The sequence below is a fragment of the Amblyomma mixtum genome, chromosome 1 (assembly GCF_055824585.1).
Source record: "Amblyomma mixtum isolate Tamu chromosome 1, ASM5582458v1, whole genome shotgun sequence".
Lineage (NCBI taxonomy): Eukaryota > Metazoa > Arthropoda > Arachnida > Ixodida > Ixodidae > Amblyomma > Amblyomma mixtum.
In genome coordinates this window covers 75,352,847-75,375,350 of record NC_143012.1, presented here as the reverse complement: position 1 = coordinate 75,375,350, position 22,504 = coordinate 75,352,847, and the positions used below count along the sequence as shown (strand labels likewise).

Below are 22,504 nucleotides of genomic sequence, written 5' to 3'. Positions count from 1 at the left end.
AAGCTTTTAGTCTCGCACTCACAGTTTTTGAAAGTGCAGTGTGATAGATACTATTGCATTTTCTGTTTGTTGAGCAAAAGTAAACTTTCTCTGTGCATTTTCATGTCAGTACTATTTTGCTATCATTTATATTCCCCGGAGTCTCCCCGCACGCTAACACTTACCCTAAAGAAAGCCCATTTGGTTGAAAGAAAGATGAACGCCCCTTGAAAATGATGATCAGTGAATAGGCAACAGCAGGAAGTTCACTGTGGAAAGGTATGTGGAGTGATACCCTAGGAGCAACAGCAGTATTTCTTGCCACAACCTTATTCGTTCATTGCACCCACACCTATATTCTTCTGTAGTGTACACACACCCATTGTCAATACGTATACTGCACACTGCTGTGGTAGTCAACCCCCACAGTAATTTGCTGCTTAAACCACAGTATAAAATTCCAGACGTAAAAGAGCTTTGTTCATATCATCACATGCTGCTAAATACCTTTGCATCGGTCTGCATTGTCGAAACGCCTCCTCTTTGGAGTATCAGAAACTGATTCCATTGCCTCTTAAGCCGTGCTAGGGTGAGGTGCACGTGACAGTCCAGTGAAATATATGGCAGCACCCAGGAAGCCCTCAAAAGAATGCATCACAAACTGCAAACCAACAAGCACTTGTGATAACTCTTTATTTTGTGACTGACTGCTTCCTCTCTCAAGGAATCTTTCTAGAAGCCTGACCATGCTTGCGTTAATGTCGTTCGCTTCTCCTTGAAGGCGGACCATTTTTTTGCGCATTTTATGGGCTTTTCGTTCGGCCCGTACTGCTTCCTCTGCTTCTGTTTTGTGGAGGGCAATCAGCTGCTGCACAGTGGTTGCCGGTCTTTTGTGGCGACTCTTTTGGGTTTTGGGTCTGTTACCATTTGTCCCAGCAGTATCCGCACTGCTTTCTCCACCGCCATTGCTGCCACTTGCAATTGCCAGTGCATGTACCACAGGAGTGGTGCTGCAGCTGGCGGAACTGCCAGCATTTTGCAGGTGGTCCTCTCTGCTTGCTTCTGGAAGCCCGTCCTCCCACGACATCACCACTTCTGCACCGTCAGGTGCCTCATTGATGACTGGCAGCTGCACATGACACAACACAGAAAACAGCATGCTTTTAAGATTTGAAAGGAGAGGTTAAAGGCATCCTAAAGAAATGCACTCACCAGCTGCCACAGTATATTGAGAAAAACAGAAGCTATTGACGGCCACGGTGAGGTGGGCATTTCAACATGGCACTGAGGTTGAAGGGGTCTTTTTTTGGTCTATGAAGAAAGGAAATGGCGCAGTAAATGTCGCACATATTGGTTTACACCTTAACTGAAAGGAGGGAGTGAAAGAAAAAAAGGAGGAAAGAGGTGCCATAGTGGAGAGCTCAAATAATTTCGACCACCTGGGTATCTTTAACGCGCACTGACGTCGCACAGCACACGAGGGCCTTTTGCGTTTTGCCTCCATCGAAACGCGGCCGTGTCTGTACAAGGTTTCAAGAGGCAAGTGCCATTTTTGCTCTGCTTTGCCGATGCTCATGGTTGTGGGAGTGGTTTACTCTGCACAACTCCCAAATGTGCTCTTTACTGTCTGCCACTGGCCAGCCTGTCGTAAATGGAAGTACACAGTACACCGAGAAATGGGTAGTGATGGAATTGTGCAGTGATTTCATGAACTGATAGGCAATATTACAAATAGCAAGTCACCTCCATATTTTCCTCAACTCGCCCATCATCGTTGATGGGCAGGCACCCAAGAAAACTGTGGAGCTGCCAGTAGGACAACCATGGCACACCGGGTGAGCCTGTAGCAGTGCCCGTCCGTCTCAGCTGCCTGAAAAAATGGAAATCATTTGAATAAATAATTGTACTGCTTAAATAAAAGACATTCAAGATTGCAATCCGAGCAGTTCGCAGTCTCAGCAGTTATCTTCAGTGCATTAAAGGCCACTGTGCATTCAGCACTGCGAGACTAATATTTCACAATTATGTGCCTAACCACCAGGCACATGTGCTGGTGAAATTCGTGCAGTTTAAATTTACGATGTTGCTTTAATCCTACCGGTTACAGTTTTGAAAGTGAAGCCGCAACTGTCGTATTATGGTTCTGCTAATGGCATTCAAGTATCTGTGAGGCAGTGCAGAGTGGAACGCGGAAAAGTTATATGAAAGAAATAAATAAATCTGCTCAGTTACTGCCATAGCAGGAGGCCTGCAACGCTGACGCGTGCGTGCAATGCCGACGCGTACCGAAGATGAAATACCGACGCTGATGGCGATGCAGATCGTAGACAATAACAACACAAACGGAGGATGAAGTTGTCATGCAGTTCGATGCACGCGTGCACGAGCGAAGTCAAATTAGAACGACTATACGCCGAGTGACGTGTTTGCTGCCTCTGTCATGTGTCCTTACTCTCGAAAACTTTACGACCTTTATAACATATCTGCAAGATCGTATCGGACACCAGTAATCGCTAGCGACATGTGCTATACTGCCGCACATGGGGGGCTATAGCTCAGTTGCACCAGAGTTCTTCAATAGCTTGTTGCACTGAGTAATCAACACCAAGAAAGCGATATTGCACGAGTATTATTCGTTTAAGATCGCACTTACCGGTATTTCTTGTTGAGGTTGTCCATCATCTGCTTGACTTGCTTGGCAGTGTATGGGCCTTCGCCCGGCGCAAGCCCGGCGTTCAGCACGTCCGCGATCGCTGCGTATATTCGCGCGTTGCGCGTGTTGCCTCGCAGCGCAGGGATATGGTCCTCCCAGATGCGTATCAAGGCCGTTGTTGTTGCATCAGGCCAGTTGACACGCCTCTGGGAGGACGACTCGCTTGACATCGGCGTTTCTGCTGCCGCGGGCGCCGCCATCTTGTCGCAAACAGTAGTTAGCCGCAAACAGTAGTTAGCCAGCTCGGCTACGTTAACTGCAGTTATTGGCGTAACTATGGTTTGGCTTGTCGTGTGAGCACGGCTAACAATAGTTACGGAGAACCGTAGTTACCTTAACTGTAGTTAAGGGTGCCCGTGTAAATACAGTATTAGCAGCCCGCAACCGTAGTAATAAGTTCCGCAGCGGCAGAAGCGGAATAAATTTTTTCGCCTTCTTTCACGGGGCTTATTTGGTGTAGCACCTATTCCCTAGCGTTAAAGTGCAAGAAAAGGCATAGGCCTCATGGTTTATAGCCGAACTGCGTAGTAAACGAAGGGAGGAAAGGAAAAGAAATATCACCACTAATTTCCACAGGAGATAAATCACGGTTCCAAGAAATCTTTTAATAAAGAAACGAAGGCTACCAGACTGAAGGCAAGGGCCAAAGCCGGGTCGATATCTGCTCTTCCTAGCGACGTCCACTACTGCGCTTCTTTGGAGTGGCGACGTAGAACAGGAGCCCCACACAGAGCTTGATAAATGGCTGCTCCTACGAGTGCACACCTCTTATTGAAAAACTTTACACTTCCGCAACTCGCAGGGTTCTCCTTAATATCTTTTTGTGCCTATCGATTTTCGTGCACAGCAGCTTTGACCCGAAGTGGTGAAAGGTTTGTGGGGTCAGCGGTGTTTCTGATATGTGGTACTCTGTACTGTAAACAAGTGTAGTATATACTTCGTTCCTAACTTTTCAAAGCCAAGTTTGGGTCTGATCTATAAGCAATCACCATCGCATGGTCCGATGATTTAGCAGATGAGAATTATCCGTGTTATTTTGATTTTGAAAAGCTCATATAAGTGTTTCTAGAAAAATTTCCGTTTGCATAATGTTGCGCACATTTGATGCAAACTTCTTTGGCAGTTTTCGCATCACTAATTTTTTGTTTCACATAAACAGGTATCCATTTTTTTCACATGGCTTAACGTTGTGATATAGGTTATACACAAGCTTCACAGCTGGTGTACATAAAAACATAAATATCCGCTAATTGACTAATATATTCGATTTTGCAGTTTTTTTAACGCTTCGCATAATTTTATCTTTTAAAACACTGTTTGCAAATAAATGCGCTTCCAGTTCTATACCTTAACATTGCTATGGTATTGTAACTATATCACGATAGTAACTTGCAAAAATAATTTTCAATGTGCTTCTATAGTGTGCCTTATTGTGTGCCACAAAGTAAGGTTTTCCGGGTCGTATTCATTAGTTGCCCATCCACAGGAATTCATGCCTTAGACATTTCGCCATTGGTACAGTTATTGCCAGCAAACGAGAATGCCGCTGAGCACTCCGCCTGCAAAGTGCCTTCTGGATAATTAACACTTTCTGCTCTACTCAGCCCCTCTCGGCAGGGCAGGGGCGAGCAGCATGCTCGCAGAAGACAAGCAGAAGAGCCAGCAGAAGACAAGAATGTATATGCAGCGCGTTCGAATACTCCGCGAGCGTGTATACATCTGCCTGCCAAAGGGGGAAACGTCATGAGCTGAAGGCCCAGCGGCCGCTCTTTTGCATGCTTTAGTGTGAGACCGTGGCGCCATTCTTGGGGATGGCGCGGAAGCAGTTTTTCCGCCCAAAGCCCTTCTCGCCCTGGAGCTCCCTTCTTGCTCTAAGCGGCCCTGTCTCTTAGAGAGTCTCGTTAAATCTCGTGCGGTGCCCGGATGCTCTCGTTTCAGTGCCCGGATGAGTGGAATTCAGTGCCAGGATGTTGGCTCTCGGTCTCGGCGTGACGTCACCACACTGCCGATAACGGGAGCTAAAAATATTTCATGCTTAAAACAGGAAATAAACACCTGAGATGGCGCGAACAGATAAGCTTCGCTGGTGACTACGCTGAAGCACTATAGGTATCGCCACAGCCGGACACGCCTCGGCTTAAACTGCAAAACACTCTCGCGCTCTGCATTGCACATCATATGCTTCGTTAACTAATACCACTCTCAAATTCATATTCGCGCTTTGAGTTCTTTTTCTCAAGACGTTTTTCTGCAGTTGGCCACTCTAACCTCGAATTATCTGCCTACATGAGATATTTTTTCTTCCTTTTCATTGCAGTGGAGAGAGGCGGAATGTGGGTTTGAGGATTCACCACTTTAGTACGTTAGTACCGCATTAACATTAACATGCTTACGTCAGTAGTACTGGGAGTAGTGCAAGCACTGATATCATAAATAGAAGCCGCACGCCCTGTATAGTGCAGTAGGATGTTTCCTCCAACGCGAGTTTTTTAGCCCCTTTTAGAAATATTATAGTATAGAATGCGCTCACCAGTGCAGCGATGAACACTAATTGATTATTAGATTTAATTACCAAATTTTACATTTCGCTGAAATGGTACTGTTCGCTTCAGCTTGTACTCATTACTAAAGTCCTAATTAGCGTTTGTCTTTTCTTCCTGTAATTCCAAAGCTCCTTGCCCACAAGTACTATGGGACTGATTCCTTTTGTATCTGAACCATATCAAATACACTAAAGAGAATACTTGACAGGAATACTTTCGGGGTACGCGAACGGTAGTCATCAAAATAAAAAAAAAGTGATACGAATTGGAAAGCAATGACGTTGTCATGATTGAGACAGTTCATTTATCATCTAGCAGTCTCGGCGCGTTTCAAGAGTTACGGCGCAAGAACAGTGAAAACAGAACAGGTCTCTGCTGCAAGCTCGACGCAATGCTTGTGTAGTTATGGCATTTGTTTCTTGAGCGGCAGAACGAAAGTTCCAGTTCAGCCTAAGAACACGACTTCTGATGAAAACGAAATGCAAAAAAATCCCGTTAACTTAGAGTGAGGCGGGCAATAAAAAAGCTTAATTTATCGAGATTCTTTCGAGTCTTCCAGTTTCTCGCGCCTGATAGCCAGCACGTTTGCTTTTAAAGAACTATTCACTAACAAATCATATCCTCCTAGATACTTCGCATTGTTACCACTGCACAAAGTTACCTGCAGCAGTTTTTTGTACTGCTTAAGTAATTGTAGCCTATTGTCTGACGGAATCCTATCTGGTCGGGATGGTACATCATGAAAATAGAAGGCGCCGACCAAAATAAAGGATGGGATGACGTTTGGTCGGCGCCTTTTTTTTTCGTCGTGCTTAAGTATTTCTCCCCCAGAAAATTTCATCGCTATTGACCGTAGGCCCATGTTGCTGTCGACGGCATGAATAGAATTCCTTACGTCACTCTTCATGGTTCAGTATGCCGGACGCCCGTCGTAGAGACAAAAGAACGCTCAGCGCTAAAGATAAAAAGTTACTACTTGCAACAGCAACTCCCGCAGCTGTCAAGACTGGATGTTGGAGCAGACAGGCCCACTGGCATGTCACGCTAGGCTGGCACACTAAAACGGGAATCAATATTAATGGCCGCCAGCTTGCAGAGCGAGCGGCGGCAACAAAAGGGCAACAGCCGCCCGTCCGAGTTCGGACCCGGAGGAGCGCGCGGATACGATGTCATAGGCAACGGGACGCTAAACGTGGAGCTTGCCATTGGATGCAGTGCAGGTCCAGAGGGACGAAGTGGCGGACACGGAACAGTTGCGTGTGCCAACACGATAGCAGTGAATGTCTGGCGTGAGATATATTGTGGAATCCGTATTTTAAGCGGAGGCTTTCTCGCTACGTTTATTCTTGGCTAGGGTAGTTGAGTAGCCCGCTTTCTCTATTTTATTCAACATGGTTTATATTTTTTTATGACATTTTATTTTGTGTGCGCAGTTTATATCGCCTATGGTTTCATTCTACACCCGCAGTATGCGTAGACTGCGTAAATAGATTTTGTTTTGGGCGTTTCTTTTCTATCGCAGATTTAAAGACTAAAATTTCAAGTTTTGGGTTGAATTTCTCAGGAGCCTTTAAAATGCTACTTACTTGTTGCAGCTAATATTTTTTCTATTCTGTGCCTTTTGCAACAATTAGTCCAAATATTGAAGATATTGTAAGACGACCCACCCTGTGAGCTCACAGGAACGTTCCGGCCTTCACAGAAAAGGCAAAAAAAGCACTTAGCATATAAAATGACCATCTTCATAGAGCGTCTAAGTTTCTTCACTGCCAGACGTTAATGATAGGGCTGGTAATGGTAGTGCTTCAAAGCATTACAATTATCTGCGGTGCAAAGTACAGGCAACAGCGCGAACTTTTAGAAGCGTTTTTAATGAAAAAGAAAGTGTTTGCATTAGTGACCCATCTGCTTTTATCACTCACAAAGAGCGGGCAATTTTTATCCATGTTGTAGTGACATCCGGTCCTTGATATATTTGGCATGTATGTGCGCTTGCCCAAGTAATTAGTTTTAAATACCTAGTTGGACCAATAACAAAATAGGTGAAAGTACAGCGACAGCCTCTGTGTGTGTTCTACTGGCCCTACGTTCTTTTTACGCTGGTTTACTTCAATCAGCCAAGCGGCCCGTATTGCCACAGCGCGCAATACTGAACTGACGCATGGGATGTATCAACTATGAATGCCATCAAGATGAGCCAGCTCAATCGTTGAAACGAAACGTGCCCCTAATATTTACCTTTTCCCTGTTTTGCCTTCGAGCTTCATCCGGCGCAAAGATTTCTGGGCCAAGCCGCTGCCTGTCTATCCGCGACTGTCTGGTGGGATTTCTTTTGAAACAATTGATGACAACAATAGCATACGATCCAGTCCTTCTGCACTGTGACACTGGCATGGAATAAAAAACTATGGCGGCAACCACAACCCAAAATAATTATAGAAAGCAATCACAAAATTGCAGGGAGCACTTAAGCTCCGTCTTAATGGTATGAAGCAGTAGAGTAATGGGTTAACGCCCATAAATGGGGAATTGGTCATTCTCGACTTTACATGCATGGATCCCTGGGAGCCGTCATATTGGTCCTGGCACATTGGTGCGGCGGTTAAGCGATGCGCCACAGCCCTGTGATGACAGGTGCTGCCACCGGTGGGGCTGCAGCGACCTAGAATTGTTCTTCGGGAGCAACCTGTCGCGGCCAATAATGAAGTGCCATCTGCCAAGCTGTTCATTTTTCCCACTACCCAGTGCGCAGGCTGTGATCACACCACAAAGCCACGTGACTTAGATAGCTCAACTAGGTTGCTTCGCCGGAGATTTTTTGCTCACAATGCTGACGATGCTGGCGACGACGGCGCCGTATTTTCGGGCAGGAAGGAAACCTTAATTCTTTCAACCTTAAACCTGTCTTTCGGGCGCTACAACGCCTGCATGCGTGTGACATGTATTTCACAAACCTGGGACTCATGGTTCCCTGCTAGTCTGTGTTACTGTGCGAAGTTGTCGTTCAGCAAGCGAAGATCTTGTGACACTACCCTTTCTGCCACACTAGAAATTCTTAGAGCTTCTCAGATTACAATCGTACACTAAGCGCTGGGTCACTTCAGTGCATTTTAAAGTCATTTTTGTTTGCCTTTCCACGTCTAATTTTCCATTCTTCGGCCGCAAAAAGGAGCCCTACATGTCTAGAGCCAGTACTTCTGAATGTACGTCTTGCAAGGACAGCGTGCCGTTAGCTATACGAGTAATTGGGGATAATATATCTCACTTGGAGGAATAAGGAGATTGCAAGGGCTAAGAACTTTACAAGAGTGACCTAATAGTCAAGGTTCCTTTGTGTTGCTTTAGACTGCGTATGAATGTTTGCTGCTCGCACGCTTACTATCTTTTTGATGAAGAATGAGCAAACTGCCCCACATTCTTTGTGCGCCGAGAAATATTTACTTTTCACAACCGTCCTTTTCTCTTTCGATGTTCCTCTCTCTTTTAGTCATGTCAACTGATTACACTGCAAATAACCGTTCTTCGAAAGGAACGTAAATTTTATGTTTTATGTCGCCAGTTTTATTCGTAACAAAATAGGGCGCAGCATATCTTTATTTCCTTTCTACTGCGCATATTTTCTAGCACTTTGGTAACGAGATATATGCCTTAAGTTTGGCAATAAACTTACCGAAGGGTTGCACGGAGTGCGGAAGGTTAAGGTCCCAACAACACTATTGAGCGCCATGATTGATCCGCTGCTGTGTATTGTGATTCAGAGAGCCCCCTTTTTATGACTAATTACCTTTGCTTAGCAAGTGTCATTACCCAGAGTTTAAACGAATATCGTTGTGGCCCGTCAGGCGGTACGCTTGGACAGCCCGTCAGCCGTGGACGACAAATCAGATGCTCGCGCTCTCGCCACCCTTACTCTGTGCTGTGACTCAAACAGCCTTTGTCTCAAAACTGCTGCCTTACGCCACATAATACGTGTAAATGAAACCGTAAAGGGCAAGGAGGAAATTTTCTTCAACTATGAAGTTTGTTATTCCTGCATAGCTTTCGTTTGTAGCCGCATGGCGGCGCTCGGGTGCCTGGTAATGAGTAATTGCTCCTTTATGACCGTGAAGGTCTGCTAAAAAGAGGTGATGCAGTTCGCGAACAACCAATTAGATGAAAGCCTTGGAAGCTCATTGGACGTCACTAGAGACCAACTGGTTATGGAGATCATTTTACAGCACGCCACAGAGTTGATGAAGATCGCGATGATGTGCAATTTTGGTGCAAGCGATGTGTAGGCGGCGCCGGTTTCCTGCAGTTCGCTTACCTCGAACGCTAGAATGCTCGCTGTGTCCAGTTCAGCAATGTTACCACTAGACGTTATGTTTCGCTACACACATGTCTGTGTGGTGGGAAATTTCGTGCTGCAACAGTACTTCCTCGGTAAAAAAAGGCAGCGTGTTCCAATGTGCTTCACATTTCGCGCTTGCGACAGAGTCCGCTCTGCAGCGACACACGCACATAATGGGGGCACCATCAACGGACGCGGCAAAGATTCTCATGACTCGCACGAACAGTGACGCAGAAAAATTTTACCAGTTTTCTTTATGTTTGCGAGGCCCTGGTAATCACGATCGTTCCCCAAAGCACCTGAAAAGCACGACATGCCAACAAATGCCAAACGAAAAGTGGTACATGAAAACACCTATATTTAGAATTGAGGGGCGCTCAAGAAGAGCTTAAAAAAAAAAGAATAAACTACCAAGTAGAGCCGCAGGCAAGATTACAGAAAACAACGGGAATTTCGTACCCTTTGTACACAATGGCCACTGACGTGAAACCAGGAACGTGTGACATTCGTTGTCGATATAAATGCGAAAACGGCGGCTACGCAAAGGGAAGCGCCCAAAGCTGGATGAGGGCATCGAAGATCCTGTGGACGATTTCATATAGGGTACTCATTTCTCAGGCCATCTCGCGATTGATTGCTCAAGTAGCCATGCTCTTTCAATAGCTGACTCAGTGCAAGGGGAAGAAGTGGTACGCTCCGCCAGCCGACACCCATGGCAGCTCGAATGGCAGCCAGCCCTGGTCTGAGACTGGCTCCCTTGCTTACTACGAAATCTGTTCAAATAAAGCATTGTCGGAAAGACCCTTCCTCATGTGACAAGGAAAGCCGTATCCGCAGAAGGCTTCCCCTTCATTACGTCGAGTGCTTCGCGCGAGTGGCAAACAGAAAAAAAAGCAGTTTTTCCTTCAAAGAAAAGCAATATATATATTATGACTGTTGTGGTTGGCTGGAATGTCTTATTGCGCAACGAAAGCTGATTCGAAAAAATCCACTATGCATGAGAACAAAGGCTTCTGTACCTCCCAGCGTTTATTTTATTCGGCTTCGTAAGGTTAGTAACCTTTATTGTGGCCGTATTCTTTACCACCCAGTCATGCTACCAGCATACAACAATTTTCTATGTCGTCATGCCACCGATACGCGCCTTTTCTTTTCCGCACATCCACTTTTCGGGAAGTGACAAACCTTGCTCTCGTAAGAACGTGAGCATTTCAAAATAAAAAGCGAAATTATATCAAACAGAACCGCCGAGAGGCAAACCGCTCCCGTTACGCAATCCCTCCAAGAAACGAACCAATTCCATCTCGAGAAAACAGGCTCGTCTTTCTTTCCGTGTCGTGTTAAATCGATTCAATTCGTTCTTTTTTGCCTTATTTTATGTGATTCGACCCTTTAGTTTGCACCTACATTTGCTGGCAGTGGTGCAGCAGCAGCGGCATTCTGTCGTGTTTGCTTTAAAACGCAGCCAGAGCTCCTCCAGACATCACTATCCTGATTTCTCTGTTTCCCTCTGTGGCGCAATCTCTCATCTTCTCTTCTGCTGTTGCACGCAATTTTGATAGTGCCGTATGCCGCTGCCGTTATTTCCTTTTCCTGCATAATGCGTAATAACTGCTCAGTCTTACTAAGCACACGAGCCGGTTGAGCAATCCAAATGAAGAAACCGCACCACGAGCAGATTGGATGGATTCGCCATCCGTTCTGAGAAAACGTCCCTCCTCGCTCTCACCCTCCTTTTGTGGAGAGGGCACGAGGAACGCCTCGTGATATTATGTTCCGGCACAGCGGGAATGTCCGCGGTCTCGTCAACTTTTCAGCTCCCGAGAGTGACCTTGATGCTCGCAGGCTGGCACTCAATCAAGCTTGGCTTTACACCGTCACGTATAATAACCTAGAACAAAGACTCTTCGCACCACCGCATGCTGCAATTCGCTCCTGCTATTGTTGAAGCGCAAGAATGTGTTTAATAATCAACAAACTATGCATACCTTTTGGTTTGGAGGACATTCCTAATGGTAACAAGGGATCAGCACAGGTACGGCCTGCATTGTCTTGCAGGAGTTGTTACCACTCCTGTTCAGAAATGTTGAGCATATAGAGCGGGTGACTTCGTTATAGGAGACGTACACAAGAGCGCCGCGTTGATACTATGTGGGCCCCGCCGCGGTGGCTCAGTGGTTACGGAGCTCGGCCGCTGACCTGAAAGACGCGGCTTCGATCCCGGCCGCGGCGGCCGAATTTCGATTAAGACGAAATTCTAGAGGCCCGTGTGCTGTGCGATGTCAGTGCACGTTAAAGAACCCCAGATGGTCGAAATTTCCGGAGCTCTTCACTACAGCGTACCTCATAGCTGAGTAGCTTTGGGAGGTTAGACCCCAATAAACCAAACCAATACAACGTGGGTTGGAGGAATATCCTCGAACAGGCGCCCTGATTTACCAGAGTCATATAGTATTGTTAACTGTGGGAACTTGAAGAAGGTAACCATGCATACTGCCCGCCTCTGAACATGCAGTAATAAATACAATTCAACGCCAATAAAAAGTGCTTGAAAATTGCGTCTCCTTCAGAAAGCACCACCAGTGGCCGACTCGGTCGTTGTGGAAAAAAAAAATCTTGTTGTGCTCTTTCTACTTGCACCGATCCCGAAGCCACCATCACCGAAAAAACTCTGTGATTTGTGTAACGAACGCGCACTATTTTGCCACATTCGATAAGTAATTTTGGAAGCTTGCCTTTTGGCAAATTGGCAATGTCCTTTCGAAAGAATTTATTAACTACTTTTCAGTGGTCCTCACGTAGAACATTACAGGATGGGGACATATGCATTGTGAACACTACAAACTGCTTTGTTGTAATGTGCCTTCTTAATGTCAGATTTGAAAAACGCAATGTTCCTGGCTGTCTCCATTTTTGTTGCAAGAGAATTGCAGCACCACAGAGTACCCTGACTGATATTTGCGGTAGATCTCTTGAACGAGTGTAGGTGAACGCATGAAATGCTTTCCAAGGGTAGCGTGACAGTTTTCGTCGCGTTATAGAAGCGGTCCGGTCTTTTCAAGATTATAATGCGCACTTAGCGCGACGTTTCTCCAATTTTATTTGTCTTCAGCAGCGCGTGCAGCAGACTTCCCGCTTTAGCGAGTGAATGCAAGAAGAAGTCACGGATCAGTCGAGCTGAGACTAGCTCTAGTGCTTTTCGAACTTTGGCAGATGATTGCTGGCTGTAGAATCATCAAGCTGGATCAACTGCAGCAGTACTCCCCTCGAATTCGTGGAAGCGATAGATGATAAAACCTGACATGAAGGGTGACTGTGTTCATGGCTAGCTCATAAGCCTTTCCACTCCGTTTTGTAGGATAGGCTTCTATCTCTCGGCATATGAATCCTGCTGGGCGGATTTAATATACCCCCCAACTGACCTTTAGATAGACACAGTCTAGGCCCTATGAAAGGCGGCTGGCATTCTTCGCCAAGTTTGAATTTGAATTTGAAAGGTAGGCGCTTAATGCAGTGCGGAGAGCACCTGGGCTCAGAAGGATGGACTATTTATCCAAGTCAATATTGATGAGCAGCAGGGTCCTCTGTCGACTATGACAGACGTATACATGGCGTACAAGCTATTTTGTAGAAGGATTAGTGCGCGAGGGTGTTGTATATAATGAGAAAGGTTTGGCTGTTGGCTAAGCTCTCCTTCATACCAGCCCCGTCGCGGTGGCTCAGTGGTTACGGCGCTCGACTGCTCACCCGAAAGACGCGGGTTCGATCCCGGCCGCGGAGGCCGAATTTCGATGGAGGCGAAATGCTAGAGGCCCGTGTACTGTGCGATGTCAGTGCACGTTAAAGAACCCCAGGTGGTCGGAATTTCCGGAGCCCTTCACTACGGCGTATCTCATAGCCTGAGTTGCTTTGGTACGTTAATTCCAAAATAAACCAAACGAATAAACCATCCTTCATACCCATTTTGTTCGGTCCTTAAAACGCATGCGTAGGTGAGCAATGTGCTAACATGGTATCAAGCTACGGGCCACTACCACTCTGTGAACGAACGCAACTTATAAATCTTCAAGCGAACCAAGAAAAGAGGTGCTAACTGCAATTTCCAGCATGAGAGTTTCTGGATCGTAGGTACGCGCAAATCCTTACTTTTTTTTTCGTCTAAAATTTGCGCTTGCGATTTGCCCTAGATTCATATCAAGATAAGTGAAGCAGTAAATAATGTACGGTGGTATACTTAACCCGGGTGCATCCCTTCATCCCTTGGTCTTAGATTATTACTAAATAACGTAATTTAGTGAAATACTTCAGTACCATTAGCTTCCCTAGCGGGGCCCTTAATGGTGTAAGCACAGACGAATTATTGCAATATTGAGGAGGTTTGTCGCACACTGTAAATTTGCTCAATTGGGAACGCGCGTTTGGGAACTTTTTCGAAAACTCTGCTTAACACATATAGTTTCTTACTATTACCTAGAGGGAAAGCTTGCGCCCCGTCTATGGGAGTTTGCGTGGAGCTCCCTCAAGACCACTTCAGCCACCATGGGCGCTCAAAGCATCATGGGCCGTTGCTCTACCGACTGCAGAACCACAACGTTTGGCCCAAAAAAATAATCCAAAAATAAACGCTGTTGGATAATCAAGATTGCCTTAATATTCAATATCCTGTCTAATGATTGCAACAAACGTGCTGATAAGCATATAAATGCAGTCTGCCCAAAATAAGATGGCTAGCTCTCAAATTGGCCAAGCAGTGAACACTACAAACATTAATACTTCGTGCTTAACGGGCGCATTTTTAAAAGTAAATATGTTTAAAAAAATGTTGTTGCTTAAACACTCTAAAAGGTTTTTTAATGGCATTTCGAAAAAAAGAAACATTTTATTGGCGTTGTGTCTTGTCGCGGTTTCGCTACTATGGCTTTTCCACCCTGCGTTCGCGCGGAAGTGGACTGTGCACACAGGAACAGCGTTTTCGGAATGAAACGATTTAGTAGTGACAATTCGTGCTCCCGAAAAAATACGACTGTCCCGCACCAAGTAGCTCACCGTCCCATTATGCTTTGGGCGTCCATGGTGGCTGAAGTGCAGCGCCGCCAGCTTTCACTCCAGGTTATAGTAAGGAACTCTATGGCATAACAGTCCCGTTCCTGAAATGTCGCATTTCTATATAACATGGCTCAGCTGCGTAATCACTGTGAAGTGTTAAAACAGCGCACTGCATTAGCTACGATGGGCTGCTAGTCTCGAAATGGCGGAATCACAAGAATGCAAGCGGTGGTGTGGTCTACCGTTTCCTTGGCGGCCGGTTTGGGTGCGTTTTAATATGCCATGTTTTAAAGCACGAAAGAAAAAAGATTAAAGCTCCTCTGGTTTGATACCCGTGAAATACAACAAGGGGAAATAAGAGAATGAATACAGAGAGCGGTGTATGAATATTCTGTTTATAGTGCAGCAGATTTGAATAGGGCTTATTAAGAAAACTAAGAACATTGCGAATTCAGGGCATGCCTATAGTACCTCCTTCAAATAAGATGGTCACATTGAGTGCAAATGTCATCGCTGGCATTCAAAGAAAACGAACTTCCTTAATAAAAGCAGGAAGTTCTGGCGATGAGTCCTTAGGTTCACTTAATGGCCAACGTTCAAGAAGTTATTTCCGTGCCAAATATCTGTCGGATGGCAAGTACTCCTGCTCACATTTTAAGCTAGATTAAAAAATGTTACACTTTTTGCGTGAGATTATTTCGCAGTGTAGAGCTTCAAAACATACATTGCTTTATGAATATTAGTTATATATTCATGCCGGCTTAATCTTGGAAATCAAAGCCAAATCGATCTACTTGACGCCCCTGAATTGCATTAATTATGATCAGTTGCCCCGAAGTCTACCCCTTCACCGAAAGGCGACTATCGTGCTGATATAGCTGCATAGATCGCCTCGCAATTTCCCCCCATGTACAGTGACGTCGGAAGGTGCAGAGCCTTCGCTATTGTAATGCGGTCAAATATGCTTACTAGACGAAAACCATCAAGCTTGTGGACTGCCTTGTTGCCGAAATTCACTCAGTTGCATAAGTGCTCACATTGCGCGAATGTGATTGCATGCTGAAATGTTTGGAGGCTAAGACAAACTTGATTTTGCCTTTGCAAGCTATGCATTTGCGTGTTGCATTCAAGGTTGTCAGGAATTCAAATAAGTGCACATTACTAACGCTTAGAGTGGCGACGATACAAAGGAGTTTCTCATATTTGGTTTGATCGGGTAGTAATCAAGGACTAATATAACGAACCCAGATGACACAGCACGCGCCGATTAAAAACCAACTGATTTTATGTCCGCGGATATGAATAGGTTGAACCATATTTTATAAGATGTCTGATTTCTTCTAAATATAAGCTTTAAATCAGAACCATCGATAGCATTTTTAAACATAGCATGCAGTGATAATAGCGATATGTTAGTATCTTAAACACACATATCTTTAGTGTATTTAGTATTTTGGCGCTTCGGCTAACCGGGCAGAAATGCTCCGCCGACAATTTTATTATACTAATTCAGTTTAAGAGCTCCTGGCTGCATGTCTACAGGCCGAGTTCAACTTATACGCCGAGCAACTCGCCATTATTAATATTTTTGTAAAAAAAACGATGGACGATACTTGGACAAGTGAATGCTTAATTCAAAAGGACGCGCTGTTCTTCAACTTTCTCGCATGGTTACATAATTGTTTTTCAGCCAAATCTCAAATTTACTAAAAGTTTTCCGCGCCCCTTAAGGGAAGACGCGGAATGTTAACTTATTGTCAAGCAGTGGACGCAAGCATGTCAATTAGACTAAGCGGATGCTTACTGTAACCACGAAAGATAATTTTTCGACGCTTTCCAGACTGGTTTCAAGCACGCAGAAAATAGGGAATCGTAATCGAGCCATGTAGTCTCCAATAATTTATCCAAGCTGCAGGAATGCGGCCTCCTGATTTTCTGGGTTAGGCTTGCTTGCCGATAAATCGTAACACTGAAATCAGCCAAACAAGCTTTTGCACGAATGCTTTATTGTTTTAAAGCACCCCGGAGCAAGTGTCAGACCATTCTGGGAGCCAGGACAATGCAGTGCACATTTCTCGCGTAAGTTAGGCAGTGCAGGTATTGCAAAGAGCGTAGAGTGCATTTTCGATAAGGTCTCAGTGTCTTCCACAAAAGATACCATGCCTAATGCACAGCGGGGATGAACTCCGCTTTAAGATATGGCTTCAGCTTTCTGCTAATAATCATTGCTCATCCTGGGGTGGAAAGCTATGATTCGCGAAAATGATGATGAAATGCTGGGGAAAAAGCTCAGCTCGCTCCAGAGTGTTTTCCCGCTTGATATCAGTTTTGCACCAGTGCTAAAGCTCAAATAGTGGGCATGGCCTGTAACGCTTCTTTGACTCCCGAACGACCCATGAAAAGTACGTGAAGACTTGAACGACGCGGCACATTTCGGAAGAGAACACACTGGGGACATAACGAAGCGGACAGTTACCATTTCTACTGTGAACTACTTGCACAACTCTGATGACCCGGACTCTACAGGGATACACTATTTCTGCAACATCACTGGTTCAGGCGTACCACATGGACGCACAGCCTGAAGAATTGGCGTACCTGCACTCATCCCTATCTATGCTCGGAAAGATTTACTTCGCGCATGTGCAAACTTTTCGGAACTAATATCTGCTCAACTATGTTTTGAGGTTCACAGTTACTCTTTGCCTATGACTTTTAGAAGGCATCCTGAACCGGCTATGAGTTCAGCAAACTCCGTTGTGTTTTCCCACGCATTTTTTTAGATACAGTGCAGACATTTAAACCGCTAACGTTTGTTGGTAGAAACACTAAATGCTAGCCATGCATATGTAAATGCGCAGGACAGGACGCCACTGGTGTTTCATATGAATTTGAATTCAACCTGAGCTATCTACGCGCAACCAACCATCTATTTCCTTGAGCGCGGATGGCTGTGGTATTGATTGGCAATTACATCAGGCAAGAAGTGGGTATATAATTTTCTTGACGTCCGTGCAAACATTCAACATTAGGTTCAGCACCTGTAACGGCGTGCATTTTGTGGTGCCTGCCCCTAAAGCCCTTCCAGAAATCTTTTTTAACGTAGCAGCACAGCCCTACTAAAAAAAGGAGAGTTTAACTGTGATAGCTGTTGGCTTCCTTGTTTCTCATAATTTGAGGTATGACTAACGGAATCCCTGCGTGCTGACACGGTTGTGATGAAAGCGAAAGCACAATATCAACTATCAGAATGAAACTTAATGTTCCCTATTTGTGAATGCTGGGAAATAGAACTCAGCGACAAAACACTCTACATATGCCCTTCCACTACAAGCATCAACTTATTTGCCGTATTCAAGTTTATTTCTATTTTTACTAAACATCCGAGAAGAAGATCTTTTATGCGTTAGCTGCCACATTCGGTGAACGCAAGGTGTTTTTCCTATTTTATAGATATATAAAAACATTACGCCGTATGCACTAGATGCATGGCGCATGGTGCCTACATTCTCCCCTCAGAACCGTGTGGGGAGAGGCCAGAGAGAGGCCAAAAGTGTTATTGTCAAAACGATAACTTATAAGACCTTTCCCTAGTTAGTAAAGCGAGAATAAAATGCATGAAGAAAGAGCTACGCGAGGTCGTCATTTCACAAGAGGATAGTTAGGCCCAGCAAAAGAGGGCAGAGCAATCAGCAAACCAGGCACGCTTCTAGCGCCAGTTTCTTCATCTTGAAATTCTCATTTCTCACCTGCAAGACACCAATTGTTTTTCTTCTAGGAGACCGATGCAAACATAACAGTCATATCGATTCAACGTGGATATTTGTGCATCTCTGCTTGAACACTGGTCTTTCGCCGTACCGCTTTTTCACCATGCTGTCAGGCTAACATCAGTTCGCGTTGTTGTTTCTCTGCATTGAAAACTAAACAAATTGACGAAAATACTTTGTTAAAAAAAATAAACAGCTTCACTAGTGAACAAAAAAATTATTCCAAAACATAGCAGCTGGTATGAATTTGAATAGAGACAAAAAAAAATGCGAAAAAAAAAGAAAAAAGTGTCCCTCCCTTCAGGTCTTGGAGCCTATCATGGCTTATGAACGGGCCGTGAGCTCTATCATCCAAAGGCAAATGGACAGGGCTACATAATATCTAGTTCCATAAATATCGTTCTTGTCTTCATCCTTTGGTCTCAGTTTGTTCATTTCGGCGAAAGCATCTTTTTATAGGCGGTTCAATTAACAGAAAGACATTTTATTCATAGTACGTTTGACACCATAAACTAAGCACTAAAATGAGCGACAAGTAGCCATAGAACATTACAGGATCAAGACGAAAAAAGCCTTCAATACAGCCGAAAATCTTCATTGAACGGGGGTGCGAAAGCACACAATGCACTCCGTGGGTCACGAGATTAGGCGCGAAACACAACTCAAAATGAATATAACAGCACATCTTTAATTACGGGGCTAATGAATACTTGATCAAGACAATATAACTGTTGGTTTTTCTTTCACAAGTTAATAAAGAAAAGTGACAAAGATTTGGCGCTTTGCGGTTGGAGCTGGACATTTAACCACGTTCATAATTTTTTGTTGAGCCTTTCTGTAAAGCTAAGACGTGACCGCCTCTCTTGCACAAAAGATTTTCAGGACACAGGCGAATGTCCAGTGATGGTGTGCGCCTTGGTTAGGGGTTCACCTGCACTGAGAATCGAAGGAAACACTGGGGCGTAGAAACAATCCATCAAATAAGCTCCTTACATTTGAGCACTCTCCTCGAATATATAAATTGCACAACATGCGCCCGAAATGCACACAAGAAAATCCTTCCCGGTAAGAATGAGCTTGCTCTTTTTGCCACGTGGATGAAGAATGCCGTTTCCAAGAGCTCTAAAAAATTTCTTGCGAAGAGAAACTAAAACACCCTTCGTGTACCCTCACAACAGCACGTCCGCGCTCGCGCTAGAAAAAGAGAAAGACTCTCTTCAAAAAGATTGCGGCAGTCGAAAGTGCATTTTAACCACCTTGGCTAACACTTGTGAATGGCTAGCAGTACACTAATTGGGACCTACAAATTTCTGAAATTTGTAGCGATGGTGACAAGTTTGAAAAGTGTTATATCGGTACATTCGCTTCTTAATTGAATCAACCGCCATTTCCCTCTTTATCATTTTGCGGTTACAAGGTTAAATGGTAAGCCGCTGTGTTATAAAGATTATTTTGGATGTTTTCTTTTGGTTCCTGCGATAATTATGCCATGCTTTGGAACTTTTCGTTCATGTTCCGCCGCAGCCAGTCGCTACTGCATTTTTCTTGATTGGACGACGCCGCACAATTGAAGCCGCCTTTTCTAACGGAATCACGAAGCACTTAAAAATTCCTCCAGCCGATAAGGCTAAATGGGTATTTTCTATCTGGGAGAAAACACTGAGCAAACTCAAAACGGAGGTTAGCAAAAAAGGGATTTAGGGCACTCGGAATCGAGAAAAGGAGCGGATAATCTTATTAAAGCGAACCGATTCCGCACACGGACGGCACCATAAATCTTTCCACAGTCTGATAACTATAAATAACGGGCTTTGTTGTAACCTCCCAGCCATCTGGGAGCCTAATCTTATGGAAAAGATGAAGCGAACTTTTTATAATACGATGTAAGTAAAGCTGCACTAAAGGGGGATATTATTGTGCTCTTGCGAGATGTCATTATTAAGAGAGTTACTGCGTCCTTAAGCATGGAAAAACCATGGTTAACTGGAGAGATATGGGAGAGGCGTTTACCTTAGAGTGAGCGTAGTAAGGCTGATGATGATTAGCGTGAGAAAAAAATGACGGATGATTTAGCGTAGCAAGGCCAAATGCAAACTAGGTGCTCTCGCATTTAGGCTTTCAGTTCTGTTTCGGTTACGGTTCGAGGCTGAAGTTAAGAAAGCTGAATTCATTGCGCGCAGATGGAAGTTGATGAAGACGAAAAATTCAAACCACAGCGGGTGAGATTGGCAGTTAAACACGCGGGTTTGGCTGCCACCATGACGTAGTTAATTAAGTTCTTGCTATGGCCGTGGCTGTAAAGAGCAGTTCTTTGAAGATGAACCGGCGCATCTGCGACTTGAGGGTAAGTATTGTAGTTTTCATTTCCTAGAGTGTCTAAAGCAACTTTTGGTGGTCTTTAAAGTTCTCAACAAGCTGCCTTGCTATGCAAATGAACTATACATCTTTGCTACTTTCGGTGTGCCAGAAAGTTGCCTTTTATCTTACTGGGACGTTCCTGATGCGCATCAAAAGCTCTATTGGCATGACTTGTCTTCGTATCTGAATCTTTGCCTACAGGTTCAATCTGCCAAAATCCGGCCTGAAAGCTTGTTGACAAGGAATACTTGTACCAGGCAAAGTCGCTCGTGGTGTCGTCGTCTTGTCGTAGGGGTAGGCATATTTTTTTATCCAGGGATGGTATTTGGAGCCGAACCGAAGTGTACTGCATTTCTTCTTGGCAAGGGCCGACAGCGACTACCAGCTACTCAGTTAAGACTGGCTGGTCTGGTCATGAATAATATCATGCAGGTCTTTCCGGAGGGCTTCTCATTAACTCACCAACGCTCACTGGTGGCATTGGTGAACAAGTTCGGTGTATTTGCCGATTGCTATTCGCTCGCTGGTTACCAACAGAAGTTCCTTAAACTATTAGTAAAGACAAACACCAGTCAATGCAAAGCCAATGCCGACAGTGGGATTTGTACTAAATATGCCGAGGGAGCCCCAATTGATAGCGATGATGGTGTCTGGTTCATTTGTCAGTGCATACACGAGTATACAAGATATATAGAACAGCATATATTTTGAAAACTGTCGATTTAGTCCAGAAATGACTCTTTCGTACCTGTCTGAAAATATTGGTTGTATTAACTAATGTTCTTGAGGAGTGCTTTTTCTCTTCAAACTTGCAAAAGGGCCATGGCTGTTACGATGTAACTTTCATGCTCCATTTTTAAATAGTTTTTTCCCTTCGACAGTATAATCAGTTCCTGCGGCAGCCCCTCCCAGCTGCGAAGGCCAGTGTTCTAGAGTGGGTTGGCATGCAAAGATGTTCATCACACATACTCATGTTCTACGTTCCTGGGTCGTTATCTAGGGCGTGGCTTTTATCGTTAGAGGGATGGACTTAGACTGAAGGCCTACAATAGCTAGGTGCACATTTAAAAGTGCCTGCTAAAATCATGTCGCAGAAACACTGCTGCATTATGCTCCTAAAGCGCAAGGTGGTCGCCTGCAGTGAGAATTTCCAGCTGGTTCCAAGTGGTCTCACTTTCTTGAGCTGAGCGAGCAACGATCCCATGAAGACAGAATATAAAGCGCCTCTGTTCTCCGAGGCAGCAACTTTGCAGCAGGGTAGAACTCATTTCATAGACCATGTTTAGAGCTTCCTAATTGCGCGGCAATCTTGGAACTGGCCTACACATTTATCAGGCGCTACAATTAGACCTAAGGCATCTATCTCCGTGGCCTAAGGCGCGTTCTTCTCGCTTTGGTAGATGACGCAATGAACTCGATGTTGCATTCAGTAGTCCTCTAGTTTAACGCCTATAGCGCCGCCAAAGTAATGTATGCGACGTTGTCGTGCAATGTTTGTGCTGCGCAAAAGGGACGAGGGCGTAGGAACCATTACGACAAGCACAAGCGCTGGTACAGGGCGTTTTGGTTGAGTAACTTCAACCTTTTGCGGAGAGGAACCTCTGTTATAAAGGTTGTTTTTTAGTGGCTTGCTTAGATCCTAGCTTGAATTTTCCTGTGGTACCTGTGCGGCAGTGACATCAAAGAGAAGTGCCGGGTAGACAGCACCCGACACTTTGCCAAAGTTTCCAGGCACAGTTGTGTGCACCGCTTGGAGCGTTCAAGA

The 22,504-nt window shown here is 44.8% G+C and overlaps 1 protein-coding gene across 1 annotated transcript; it reads right to left on the bottom strand.

Annotated features, from left to right (window-relative positions):
• Positions 1-553: 553 nt before the first annotated feature.
• LOC149366799 (uncharacterized) lies at positions 554-2,892 on the bottom strand. Its single transcript, XM_089571818.1, has 4 exons — positions 2,763-2,892; positions 2,633-2,690; positions 1,723-1,849; positions 554-1,108 (listed from the first exon to the last, which is right to left on the bottom strand). Exons 1-4 carry the CDS (start codon positions 2,890-2,892, stop codon positions 554-556), a joined length of 870 nt encoding a protein of 289 aa, XP_089427944.1.
• Between the last annotated feature and the right edge of the window lie 19,612 nt (positions 2,893-22,504).